The sequence below is a fragment of the Cervus elaphus genome, chromosome 13 (genome assembly GCF_910594005.1).
Source record: "Cervus elaphus chromosome 13, mCerEla1.1, whole genome shotgun sequence".
NCBI lineage: Eukaryota > Metazoa > Chordata > Mammalia > Artiodactyla > Cervidae > Cervus > Cervus elaphus.
The window spans coordinates 11547394-11561562 of NC_057827.1; the positions used below are offsets into that span (position 1 = coordinate 11547394).

The 14169-nt window shown below is 38.7% G+C and overlaps 2 protein-coding genes across 9 annotated transcripts in view; one reads left to right on the plus strand and one right to left on the minus strand.

Moving 5' to 3' along the window:
- The window catches only part of LRRC28 (leucine rich repeat containing 28), a 197904-nt gene extending 186863 nt beyond the window's left edge, over nucleotides 1-11041 (minus strand). For both annotated transcript variants that reach the window (XM_043921649.1, XM_043921648.1), the window contains exons 1-2: nucleotides 10933-11041; nucleotides 6834-7061 (exon numbers count right to left, since the gene is read on the minus strand). In XM_043921649.1, coding sequence (XP_043777584.1) covers nucleotides 6834-7001 — 168 coding nt within the window. In that variant the 5' untranslated portion in view covers nucleotides 7002-7061; nucleotides 10933-11041. The remainder of the gene's footprint in view (nucleotides 1-6833; nucleotides 7062-10932) is intronic.
- Nucleotides 11042-11700: 659 nt separating this feature from the next.
- The window catches only part of TTC23 (tetratricopeptide repeat domain 23), a 143911-nt gene continuing 141442 nt past the window's right edge, over nucleotides 11701-14169 (plus strand). For 2 of the 7 annotated variants that reach the window (XM_043922533.1, XM_043922529.1), the window contains exon 1: nucleotides 12673-12885. The gene's annotated coding sequence lies outside the window, so the exon portion shown is untranslated. The other 5 variants (XM_043922534.1, XM_043922535.1, XM_043922537.1 and 2 more) reach the window with 4 other exon arrangements.

Consider the following 14169-nt stretch of genomic DNA (forward strand, 5'->3'; position numbering starts at 1 on the left):
TCAGGTATTAATCTCTTTCAATCAACTAGGAAAGAATGATCAATGTTTTACCACTTTTGCTGCTGAAAGTTAAATATCGTTTTATGTTTTGACTCTCTGTATTTTTTTTTATGATTTGCCTGATCATATTTGATGGGGGTAGGCCAGGAACGTTTTCTCCTGGGCCAGTAGCAAAAAAATACATCTGCACCTTACTCTGCCACTCCAATTCAGGATAATGATGGATATACCCCTTCTTCCCTTCAAGCTCAGAAGGGTATAATTTTTAAGTTTTTTTTCTGTTGCACAGATTAACTGTTTAATCAGGATCCATCTACTTTTATTGCTCTTCAGTTCAGTTCAGTTCAGTCACTCAGTCTGTGTCTGACTCTTTGCGACCCCATGAACCGCAGCACGCCAAACCACCCTATTTCATCCAAAATTTACATGCCTATTTTCTATCCATTCATATTTGTAAATAAAATTGGCAACACAGGAGAGCTCCATCAGTTATTTGGGGAGGTCACTCTTCCACATCCCTAGGACGGCCTTCTACCTACTGCACTCATTAAGAGAAACTGGCAGATCCATTGAATAATTTTGTTTCCAGGTTGAGTTCTTTTCCTCCATGCAAGTCACTTGCCTCCTTTCATTTAAAAGAAGGAACTAAGATCCAAAGAGATGAAGCACATAAGACCTGGGTCTATGACTTCCTAGTACTAAGTTCTGTTACCAAACAATGAAAATCCTCTCTTCCTGGGACTGCAGACCTCAAATGCTTCCACTGCTGATTCCTGCTCCCACACTATATTCCTTCTCTCACTCTTACAAAGACCCCAGCTACTTGGTGGGGAGGAAGGGCAGGGACTGGGGTGCAAGGGGACAAGGTAGGCTCTACCCCAGCCCCCTTCAGCCTGCACACTCATAACCTGTGATCATCTGAAACTTCTCCGTGACTAATGTCTCTCTCCATGACCAGACATCCATCTGGAAGGCCTTCTCAATCATGTCCAGTATAAGTCGGGATCCTTTGGACCCATTTCATTTTCCCTATTCACTCACTCCTTTTGTTCTGTGCCTCCAATTCAGCTTAGACTCCATGTCCCAACATTTTAATCACTCTTGCCAAAATCCTAAACCTCCTTAGTCCCTCTGTACCTGGAAAAACCTAAGCCTGCATAAATGCAACATCCCAAATTCTTTATACCTCAGACAGCTAAGAACTGCAGGAAAAAACTCCCTAAACAAGCAGATGGTTCCACCATAAGCCTAGCCATCAACTGCTTGCTGAATAATCCCAACAGTTCTATCACCTTTCTCAAAACAAACTGCCGTGACTCTTCATAACAATAATTTCAAACCTGCTCTCTCCACATATCTTCAATACCCAAGCGGTGGTCATCAGACAAAAACTGTCTCCCCCCCAGTCTGTATCTTCCTGTGTACCCATCCTTCTTTTCTCTTGTTAAAGGAGGAAGGGATACTATTTCAGTCATTCCCTCCCTCCCTCCAAGTGTACTCTGGGGCCCGTCCTTTCCTACCTTCTTAGGAATCTTGAACTTTTAATTATTTCCTATTTCTGTATCTTCAACTCCTCTCTAATGAAGATTTCCCATCAGCATTTACACAGGCTCAACTCATTCATCTAAGAAAGGAGAAGAGGGGTAAGTAAAGAGGAAAGAAAATAAAAAAGGAGAAGGAAAAAGTGTCCTTTGTCAAGACCCTCCAGCTATGCCTGCTTTTTCAAATCAAAACCAAATTTTTAGACCCACAGTTCCAAAAAAACATCTATTTCTGCTTTATTGACTATGCGAAAGCCTTCGACTGTGTGGATCACAATAAACTGTGGAAAATTCTGAAAGAGATGGGAATACCAGACCACCTGACCTGCCTCTTGAGAAACCTATATGCAGGTCAGGAAGCAACAGTCAGAACTGGACATGGAACAACAGACTGGTTCCAAATAGGAAAAGGAGTACGTCAAGGCTGTATATTGTCACCCTGCTTATTTAACTTCTATGCAGAGTACATCATGAGAAACGCTGGGCTGGAAGAAGCACAAGGTGGAATCAAGATTGCCAGGAGAAATATTAATAACCTCAGATATGCAGATGACACCACCCTCACGGTAGAGAGTGAAGAGGAACTAAAAAGTCTCTTGATGAAAGTGAAAGAGGAGAGTGAAAAAGTTGACTTAAAGCTCAACATTCAGAAAACTAAGATCATGGCATCTGGTCCCATCACCTCATGGGAAATAGATGGGGAGACAGTGGAAACAGTGTCAGACTTCATTTTTGGGGCTCCAAAATCTCTGTAGATGGTGCCTGCAGCCATGAAATTAAAAGACGCTTACTCCTTGGAAGGAAAGTTATGACCAACCTGGATAGCATATTAAAAAGCAGAGACATTACTTGCCAACAAAGGTCTGTCTGGTCAAGGCTATAGTTTTTCCAGTGGTCATGTATGGATGTGAGAGTTGGACTGTGAAGAAAGCTGAGCACCAAAAAACTGATGCTTTTGAACTGTGGTGTTGGAGAAGACTCTTGAGAGTCCCTTGGACTACAAGGAGATCCAACCAGTCCATCCTAAAGGAGATCAGTCCTGGGTGTTCATTGGAAGGACTGATGCTGAAGCTGAAACTCCAGTACTTTGGCCACCTCATGAGAAGAGCTGACTCATTGGAAAAGACCCTGATGCTGGGAGGGATTGGGGGCAGGAGGAGAAGGGGACGACAGAGGATGAGATGGCTGGATGGCATCACCGACTCGATGGACATGGGTTTGAGTAAACTCCGGGAGTTGGTGATGGACAGGGAGGCCTGGCGTGTGCGATTCATGGGGTCACAAAGAGTCGGACACGACTGAGCGACTGAACCGAACTGAACTGCACCTTGTTATCTGGTTTTTCATCTCCTTCTCACCAACTCAAACTTGCATTCCACTCTCCAGAGCTCCTAACACAGTCCCTGTCACAGTCACCATCATTTTTTGTCACTTAAGTTTTGGACAAACATTGATCCTAATCTTCTGCCATTTAATCTCAGTTAATATTTTTTTCTTCAGCTTGAGATGTCAAGAAACAAAAATCCATGAGAGTAAGAATCTGTTCCATGAGGTATTGATTGTCAGCGCCTTGAAGAGTACTGGATACACAGTAAGTACTCAATAAATACATGGTGAATGAATAAGTGATAGTTTGCCTCCTAAGTTCCTGTCAAAGTCATTCTTCAGGATCAATGCAAGTAGCACCTTCCTTAAAAAATCTTTTACAATCCTGATACATAGAATTAGATGATGTGTCCTACATATGTTAGGCAGTAGGCCAGGCACTGGGGATAATGAATTTAAGACAGAGTCCCTGGATAAAAGATTCTCAATCTGGAATTCATATACTTGTACTATAGTCCTTAACACTATTCTACTTTATATTCATTTATTTATTCATCTAACAACTATGTGGATGCCTATCCTACGACAAACACAGAACCTGTATCTCCTCTTAATGTCAAACTACCACAAAGATCAGAGACTTAATAATTCTTGAATTGCATTTAAAATAATGACAGAAAAATTCTTCAAAGCATTTTCTAAGATAAATGTTAGGAACCAAAATCACAAAGCTTTCTAATCACTTCTTATTTGCCTATTAATTATATAACAGTATTCCTATATAAATTAACTCATATTTAAAAAGTTTTATGATTTTTCAGATATACAAATAAATGGTAATACTGTACAATGAAATACTGCTAAAAACTACTTTAAAATGTAAAATATGCCTATCCTTTGATCCAGCAATCTTGCTTTTAAGACTTGATCCTAAATACAAGGATGTATGTATATTTTTTGGCCTAGAAGTTAGCGGAATAAGAATGAAGTGAAGAGAGAAATCTGCAGAGAAGTATGTATAGTATGATTCCCTTTTGTTTTTTAAAAATGCAAAAAAATACAGAGTACATAATGACATAAACAGAAGCAAAGCAGTGGGTGGACACAATCCAACTGTTAATACTGGTTATTCCAAAGCACAGAACTGGATGAACAGAAAGAGAAGCAATTCCTTTCCATGTCTTCCTCCATGTTGGCTGCTACAGGGCATGTATCATTTTCATAGGTAATATATGAAGCTATTCTTTTGTATATAAAAAAAGTTTATTCTTTCTCACTGTCATTCAATTGTAATATGGGCACTCCCCAAGTTCTGAGCATTTGACACACAATCATCCTACAAATATAAACCACGGTGTGATACAGAACAACTAAATGGAAAAAGGAAGGACAGAAGTCAGGCCTCAGTGACTCCTCTTCTCACCAAGAAGCTTTCATATAAGGAGGGGAAATGGGGAGTGCTGAGGACAGGACATTTAAACACAATAAAACAATGTTAATAAAAAATAACAAAACAATGTGGAAATGGAAATGACTGGCAGGTTCTCAAGCTTCCTTAACAAAGAAAAAAAAAAGCCAATTAATTTTTAATGTGTTTGAGATACTGTATGATTCCAATAATGCTTTTTCTTTTGAACACTACTACAGTTGTAAGTAAAATTTCACATACTACATGTTATTTCTATAGGAAATATACCTTATCAATAACACCAGCAAATATTCCAAAAGCCTGAACTCACTAGTTTGGAGCACATAAGGGCAAGTACTGTTCCATCTGCTTTCAAAACCTGTGCAGGAAGCCATTCTCAGACTATACTGGATAAATAAGCTGTCTTATGCTCAGCATAGTCAGGGAATGGCATGGTTGCTACCATTCTCACATACTGATATCTGTATGGCACTTCACAGTTGAAAAAGCTCTTTGATACACATGAATCAAATGTTCCAGCTAAGAGAAACCATTAAAATAAAATACATACACCTATCATTATAAACATATGCAACAATTTAATCTTCAACAAACAAGGTGGCAAATAATGAACTTGAAATGTATGTTTGGAAGCCATTATATCAGTTAAAATTACATAGTAGATATTTAAATTTTTCATAAACAGAAAAATTCAGGCAAGGAATGGCCACAAATCCAGAAGTTTATTGTTAGTTTTATAAGCAAAGGTCAATTATTTCTACTGCTGTAGACTATGACTGTTTGAGACGTAATACACTCACAACCTTTTATTTGTACATTAACAACAAACATAAGAACACCTGGGCTATAATTCTTGACAAATTATTTCTTATACCACTCCTTCTCTACAGGGGGTAAAAAAACACTACATAAATATGGTTTCACTTTATGGAATGATGATCTTGCAAAAACTATTAATATGATTTTATATAGATTATTAAGGTTTGAAAAGTGAAAAATTTAATTTGAAAAAATCTAACTAGGCATGCAAAATAGCATATACATCAATACATGTGTGTGCTAAGTTGCTACAGTCATGTCCAACTCTTTGCAATCCCATGGGATTCTCGAGGCAAGAATACTTGAGTGGGTTGCCATGCCCTCCTCCAGGGGATCTTCCTGACCCAGGGATTGAACCTGCATCACATATGTCTCCTGCACTGGCAAGCAGTTTCTTTACTACTAGTGCCACTTGGGAAGCCCCACACACCAATATGCCAAAGACTAAAAATGAAAGATATATTTACATTTACTTTCAGACACAGCAAAAATAAGCAAAATTTATAATGCTTTCTACACACTGTAGGTATTTTACACAGATTAAATAAAACTTTTCCAGAAAAACACTCCATATATATGAAGCCAGTAAGGTATATTTTCAGATATTCAGATACTTTAAGGGAAGGGAAGGAAGAATGGGTCCATTCACAAAGAAACAACAAGACTTCATAAATCATCTAATATGAATAAGAACTAGAATTCAACGTGAAAAACTTAAATGAGGTTCAATGATAATCAGAAAAGTCCACATAAAGCAAATTCATTTAAAACAGAGACCAAATATCATGGTAAATAGTGGGAATAAAAAGTTTGACAGAGACATTCTCTTGAAAAATATTTTAGTTTTTTTAATATCATAAAATGTTGGCTTTTGTGGCAAAAATTTCCCCAATAAATTAGATGATAGCTCAAAGTCATTTGATTTTCACAGTGCAATCATGGAGATTCTTTGGTTTTGGAATTTTTCAAAATACTCAAAACATATCAAGCCTCCTCTAATGCTAATTTTCATATTTTATATTTTGTGTGTGCTAAGTTGCTACACATGCTAAATATGAAAATAAAATTTTCATATTTATTTCAAATCATTATCTTTTTAAACACCTCTAAATCAGAGTCATCCTTGTTGGCCTTCCTCTTCTTTACTTTTTAACTGGTCTGTTGGATACTGTAACATCCATAGTCATCTAGAAATCTTAACACACAAAGAAAGCACAGGCCCGGAGAGACACACAGACTAATTTCAGAGGGGTTTCTGAATGGGGACTGATTTATTTTAATTTTATTGTAGTATAGTTCACTCACAATGTTGCATTAGTTTCAGGTATAGCAAAGTGATCTGGCTGTGCACACATATATATTCATTCTTCTTCAGATTCTTTTCTCAGATAGGTTTTCACAGAATATTGAGTAGAGTTCCCTGTGCTATATAGTAAGTCCTAGTTGGTTATCTCTCTTATATGTAGTAGCCTGTGGGACTCAGTGGTATATCAGTGAATATCTTGCTTTCCTATACGACTCCTGCAACTTTGTAACTGCACGAATTGGATAGTGAATTTCCACCTAAGGAGAACCCACTGTATATGTACTTTTATCACATGTTTATACAATAAGAGGGGATATACATCTTGGCTCTGGATATCTTAAGAAACATAAAACATATCTTGATCAGGACTACATTATAAATAACTTTTAAAAAATGTAATGTAATACTGTACCAAGGTTGTAAGGGAGTTCCTTTTCATGTAGAGTCTCTCCAAGTACTGTAGTCCCTCATCTTTCAGTAACTCCAACGGGAAATGCTGCAGATTCCTGTAATTTAAGAACAAATTCTTGTGCTTTTCCAGCCTTGCCACAGAGATCGTCTTACAAAGTTCGGATGCCATGGCTGAACATATTCCATCAGGCACGCTGCAGTACTACATCTTGTCAAAATTGGTCCATTTCTAAAGAGAACAAAAAAACCTGAAAATTATAATACTGGTAACAAAAGCTGCCAGTTAGCATATATAGCTATTTGCAGACATTAAAAAGAGAGTTATACATCAATTCCTACATTTTCATTTCATAGCAACTAAATTTTCATACATATTTAAAAGATTAAAATGAATAACTATTTAATTTTAAAAAGTACTCTATTTAAACAATATTTACTACTTAGTAGGATAGTCCTATTTGAAAAAATAGTTCTTGAAATTGAGATAGGAATCCCTATCTAAGAGAACAGAGACCAGTTTCATAACACATAACTGAAGAAAGAGCTTAAAAATCAGACACAGCAAAGCCATTTCCTTCCCTCCTACCTCATTTTGTCTTTAACTTAAAATATTTTTAAAATACTTAAATCTATATAAACTATGACTAGATCATTTACAGCTTCATTTTCTGCACTTCTTACTATCTAAATACTGTTCTATATTGTAATATTTTCTTTCTTTTCTCCTCATCCTCTTTTCTTTCTTCTTAGCTTTGCAGATTATCAGAAGTAGCAAAGAAACAGGCCTGGGAACATAGTTTTACTTTATTATTTCAATGAAAGAAGAAATACTGCCCTAGGAAATAAGAATTCTGTACTTTTCTATTACAACCTCTCTGGGCTTCAGCTGCCTAACATATAAAATGGAGACAGCAATTTATTGGTAAGGGCCAGAACCCAGAACAGATTAAATTCCCTTCTAGCTCTAAACTGACATGGGTAGGAAGAGAAATAAGATTTGCCATCTTATCAATTAGACACAGGGCAGAAACAAACTTCACAATCACCACAAAAAGAAACAAGCTCAGAGCTACAATAATCTACCCAAGGTCAAGCAGCTCATAAGGGAATAAAGGATTTTTTTTTTCTTTGGGTGGGGAAGGATGTCCAGACTGAAGTCTTTGCACACACAGACCAACAGGATTCTACAAGATACTAAGGAAATGCTAAAACACTAAAAACAAGTTGAGGGAACTTCCCTCGTGGCCTAGTGGTTGAGAATCTGCCTTGCAATGCCAGGGGGGCAGGTTCGAGCCCTGGTTAGGGAAGTAAGATCCCACATGCTGTGGAGCCACTGAGCCTGCCTGCCACAGCGAAAAGGTCCCACGTGACGTGGTGAAGCTCTCGTGTGCCACAACTAAGATCTGACGCAGCCAAATAGGTTTTAAAAAGAAGATGAAGAAAAGGAAAATGGAGAAGAAATTCACAGAGAGAAGCCCTGAATTCTGAGGTTGCTTTTCTTCCGGGCATTTGCTGACCTAAAAAAATAAAAAAAAAAAAAAATAAAAATAAAATAAAATAAAAACAAGTTGAGCTTTGTTCAAAGATTCTGCTCTCGTTTACTTACCCTTCCTCAAACTCTCCAAAGGAAAACACCTTTCAAAGAAAATGTTTTTTCTTAAGAAAAATTTTCACTGAGAATTGACACCAAATTAGCACAAACGTAGTAACATAATCTTTCAATAAGCAGTGTTTTGTAACTTTTTGTTTATATTCTATTATTTCCAAACTCTAATTCCTAATAGGAAAGTACCTGCTATTTTATATAAAAGGGAAGAGAATATGGAGTACTCAATAATCTCCCCAATGGAGCATGAGAGTCCAATACCTTCCCATTTTTATACTAGCTACTCACTTACCTATTTTTATGAGACATATTACATGACTCTAAACAAGATAATCTCTCCACATCTTAATTCTCTCCCTATGAAGCAAGGAGAATGAGGCTAGAAAAAACGTTGATGATTGTTATTTGGAAAGGGAAGTTTTCTGGGTAATTATTCACTTAAATGGTAAACTGGAAGCAGTTTAGCTGTCTCAGAAACACCTCAAACTTAACACATTCAAATAAGAGTTTTTTTATTTTCATCACCTATCCAATTCTCTCCCAGTTGTTCCAAACACCAGGAAAGCCTGAAGTCAAGAATGATTCCACCCACCACCTCCAATCCATCACAAGGCCTATGGTTTCCATCTCCAAAATACACCTCAATTCAATCCACATTTCTCCATCTGCCAAAATAGAAAACCAGTCATCTCCTGCCTGGCCATATATTTTACTGGTCTCCCTGTGTTTAGTCATTCTGTAACACATTAATCACTTAGCAGGGAGCTTTTAAAAGAGTAAATCCAATTGTGTCTCCCTCTCTTTCTCAGGTAAACTCACTCCCTAGTCACACGAATTCTTAAGAAAAAAAAAAAAAACCCTTCAAAAGTTTATTTAGAAAAATCAAACTTACCAGGTATTGAGGGCTCTTCACAACCTGGTCCCACCCACTCCTTCAGCCTGGCAGCACCCTTCCTAGTTTTTCACCAGTCCTGGGCTTTTCTAGTGCTTCTGAGTTCTGCACTCCTCACATCACTTGCTGCTCTCCTCTGAGCCTTGAAAACACTGTCTCAACACCCTTCAGGTTTCAATGTAAAATCACATCTCCATCCCAAATAAAGTACTCTCTCTTCCTCTTTCTTTGTAGAACTCTCCACTGTTTATTATCTCTATATTTATTGATGTATCTATTATCAATCTAGCCCAGAGACTGTACCATGAGTTCCTGAGGGCAGAGATCCCGCTGTTTTCTTCACATTTGTATACCTGCTTCTAGCGCAAAGCAGGCCCTCAAACAGCTGATGAGCTGCTGAAAGTAGGGCATGTGAGTAACACTGCAAGGTAGACTTTTTTTTCATCTCTGATCTAAGGTCATACTTACATACTTGTAGATACTATAGGCTGAGTGTTTTCTTTGTGCTTTGATGTCTCAATCTTTAAAACTCTGCATTGCGATATGTTATTTAGCCTGTTTTATAGATGAGGAAACTGAGTTTTCTCAGAGAGCAACTCCTCAGAATTCCAACCCAACTGAACGACTTCAAAGCCTGTGCATTGGTCTACACTGTAGCCTTTCATGAACTTCAGCAGGACCCGTGTTTCTTCCTATTACTATTTAAACGGAATTTAAGACCACAAGGCACAGCCCACACTCCTTGATGGTTAGATCCAGTAAGAGAATACAGCATAACCTGATGGCTCTCCTTCTAATCCTGCAGAGATGGTTGGGATTGACTGCTTTAAAAACGTCATTACACTGTTAAAATGCAGTTTGGCAGATGAAGTCTACACAAATGAAATCTGAAAGCTGTCAATAATATATAATGGTAATGGTGTTCCAAATGCATTCATTGGTAGTACAGGATAATTTTCTCACACATACTCCCTTCAGTACCTCTTATCTACAATTAAAAGCAAATGATACACTTAATATTAGCTGTATACAACTGCATCTGCATAAGAGTTTTCTGACAGGTAAACACCAATCCACTCTATTACTGTTTAAAGCAAACAAACCTTTCCACCTTAAGAAAATTCCACACATTTTTAAGCAGGTGTGTTTTAAAGGGAAAGGAGTACCTTCGATTGACTTCCGTACTTAACTCGGTGGAATACCCACTCCAACTTCCTAATACTGGAGATTAGAGGATTAAAATCGTACATTAAAAGCGTTTGTTAAGGTTATTTTCTCAGTACTGAGAAGACTAGAAGAAGTCAGGCAAAACACATGCCATTTTGCCGAGTTAACCAAGCACTCTCGCCGTTAGACTTTGGAAGCAGCGAGACTAGTAGAAAGGATTTCACAGACCCAGTGAAGGGATTCTGCGACCACCTAGGGCTAGGAGGGCCCGGCGGCAGTGGCTACCCGAGGCCCGGGTGGGCCCGCTCGGGCCGGGGTCCACTTGCTGCGGCCCGACGCCTCTGCCAGGCTCGGCCTGCTTGGCCAGGGGCCGGGCCAGAGGGCACTGCTACGTGAGGCACCCGAAGCACCGAAGCACCGAAGCACCACACTCACCTCCGCCGGCGGAGCCAGCGCTCCCGAGCTGAGGGGCGCCGGACGGCTAGCCCGGGCTCGGCAGGCGGGGCGGGGCGCCGGCGGCGACTGGGCGGGACGCGAGCGAAAGGGGGCGGGGCGGGGCGGGACCCTCTCTTCAGAGGTTTGGGGGAGGAGCGAGCCCGGGAGAGGAAGCTCGCGATAACACGCCCCTGTGGTCGCAGTCTTACGATAGGTCGAGCGAGATGCTCGTTTTCCAAGCGGCGTGCCTATTGGTCAAAACTGCGGCTTCTCTGCGATTGGCCCCGCCTCCGACTCGGTCCTTGCTTCCGGCTCTGGCCTCAGGGGTTACTGTTGAGAGGGAGTTTAGCGCTCAGTTTTGAGAGGGTGGTTTAGCTGGCTCCGGCCTCAGGGACCGTCAGTAACTTATCAGTTCTTTCGTTCCTACGTTTACTGACGCACTCGTCCTCCTATTCAATACATACGTTGAGAAATTAAGAATAACACCCAGTGTGTACCACGCAACGTTCTAAGATCTGTACACAGGTTATCTCACTTAACTCATGGCAATCCCATGACATAGATACTATTATTATACTCGTTTGACGGATGAAAAACTGAGACCCGGTGGTTTTCTGTAATGTGGCCAAGGTTAGTGATCAAGTAGTAAGCTTCTTAAAGCACAGTATAAAAAGAAGTCACTGCGCGCTGGCAAGTTCGTTCCAAACTTGAGGCAGTAACCTAGTCTCTGCTCTTGAAATACTTGAAGTGTGCTGCGAGAAACGATCGTTAAAAGGACACTAACAACTTAGTAAGTAAAGTACTCTGGCAGTTCCTAGCATGACTGAATAGTCTATCAATAAATATTTAATAATATTCCCGTGTCAGCAGAAAGAGTCATAAAAGGAAGACTCTTTCATGCTGGTAAAAAGGAAAAAAAAAAGAAAAATCCAAGCATTGTTAGGAAACAGTAAAAAAAATACTTTTTAAAGTTCCTTGCTTGTTAGTGTGACGTTTCTTCTGAAATGAAGTTTTTAAAAAAACTTCCTCTCAAGAAACTAATGTTATTTATTCTTTGAAAAGCTTGATGCTGATTAAACTACTGGTTCATTGTCAAGCAATCTTGACTATAGATTTATATTGGTTTACTTAGTTACTGTTAGAGATAACCTGCAAAGCAGACTTACATTAAGTAAAAATAAGACCTATGGCAAAATAACTTCTGAACTGACACAAAAGTAGCCATGTGATTCTTTGTATTAGTATATTATCCTATGTGTGCCCTGCTCACTGGTGTCGAACTCTGCCACCCCACCCACTATAGCCGGCCAGGCTCCTCTGTCCATGGAATTTTCCAGGCAAGAATACTGAAGTGTGTTGCCATTTCCCCACATAGTGATCGAACCTGCGTTTTCAGAATCGCAGGCAGATCTTTACCACTGGGCCACCTCGGAAGCCCATATTATCCTATGGACACTCTTAAAAGTTGTCTGAATTTGTCAAGTGCCAGTTTCACATTTTGCCTCACTCAAAGCAAGGGGGGCGAGAGGAATCCTCTAATCCAAACCAGTAATTTGGCAGTCTTTGGTAAACTTTAACATCAACGGGCAGTGATACCACTTTAAGAAAATTCCAAGGAAAAGACCAACCCCCGTTTTAAAATTCCTACCTCTGGCTCCCAAGGATTGGTTTGCAAACTTAGACAAAATACTCTTCTCCACTCCCTATTGGTGCATAATCTATCATTCATTCTCCCTGGAATTTAGTGTGGTACCAGGTCGCTTTACGGGAAAAGACTGCTCCAGTTTAGCCTGGAATTGCCCAACTTTAGATTTTTATCATGGTGCTCAATCTGTAAAAAGAATCACCAAACTGATAAAACCAGTACAGCGTGGATCAAACTGGTAAATCAGGCTGCGGAGACAACTGTGTAATTCGATCGAAAAAGAAACGGACAACTCTCAAGCACACAGGGTAATTGACAAAGGATTTTACGACACTGAGAGATGTGAGAGTTAAACTTTTCTGATTTTTTCCTTTTGCTAGTTTTAAAGGCGTAGATATCAAAGGAAAAGCAAATAAACTGCTGGCATAATGCAGGAATGGCAGGAGGAAAGTTTTTCAGAGGGTGTTTTTCTTTTATAAAGAACATTATTCGCAGATTAGCAATGGATTTTGGAATGGTAAAGGGAACAAGGTAATAAAATTTACTAAAGATTATTTTATACTCCAAGAATCTGTGGTTTATTATTGCATTAATAGAGATTTAGAGGAACACTTAATAATGTTATTGTAATTATTAGAGGAAATAGATATTTTTGTTTGTATATTGTCATACCTAGCATAATAGGCAATCCAGCTGTTAAAAGATATCATCTTTGGACCCAAGTTTTGTGTATAAATGTAGATTTGGAGATCTAGGGATAAATCTGCTAATGACAAGGGAAAACATAATTTTGGTATATGAAATAGAATCAGAAGGTGATGAATGTAAGGATAAATTCTCAAAAACCAAGTCCAGCATTTATATTTTCAAGAATGATATTTTCACTAAAACTAAAATATAAATTCTGGAAATACTGATAAATGAGGATGATGTATATTAAAGCTTAATTTGGAATAGCAGCATTTAAAAAAAATCCAGCCCAATGTAAAATTCCAAAATATAGAAACTTAATGATTCTTCAAACATTAATTCAGCTAATAAATATACCTACTGGCACATTTATTCCTCTAAAAGGCCTAACTCAAGACTAGGTATGCAATAAACAAAGAGTGTCCTCTATTAATCCATATATGGGGATATAAAATAATGAAATACAGTCTCTAAAGAAGCTCATACTCTATCTACCTGGGAGAAGGAGACTCAAAAAGTTTAATGAAGACTTCTGGATAGTTCTTGGGGCATAGATGACTGTTGCAGACCATACGTTCTTCAGGTGCTTAGGCCAGTAGAGCAGAAATATTCAGGGAGAATTTCACGGTGGGGTTAAGACCCATTTGGGGCTTGAGCAATGGGCAAAATTTCAGTAGAAATTTTGTAGAAATTTCAGTCAGAAAAGAAATAGCATCCCAGGTAGTGTTTGAGTTGTGAGCAAATATGTGCAGCATAAAGAATAATTAACTCTGAGGCAACAGAAGTTTCATTTGGGGATCTTGTTTTAATTTTCAAAAAAGAAAAAAGCATGAGAATGTTACACAGAAAGTCAAAATTGCCAGAATTAAGGAGTTTGGTCCTGGATTTTAAAGGTAATTTTG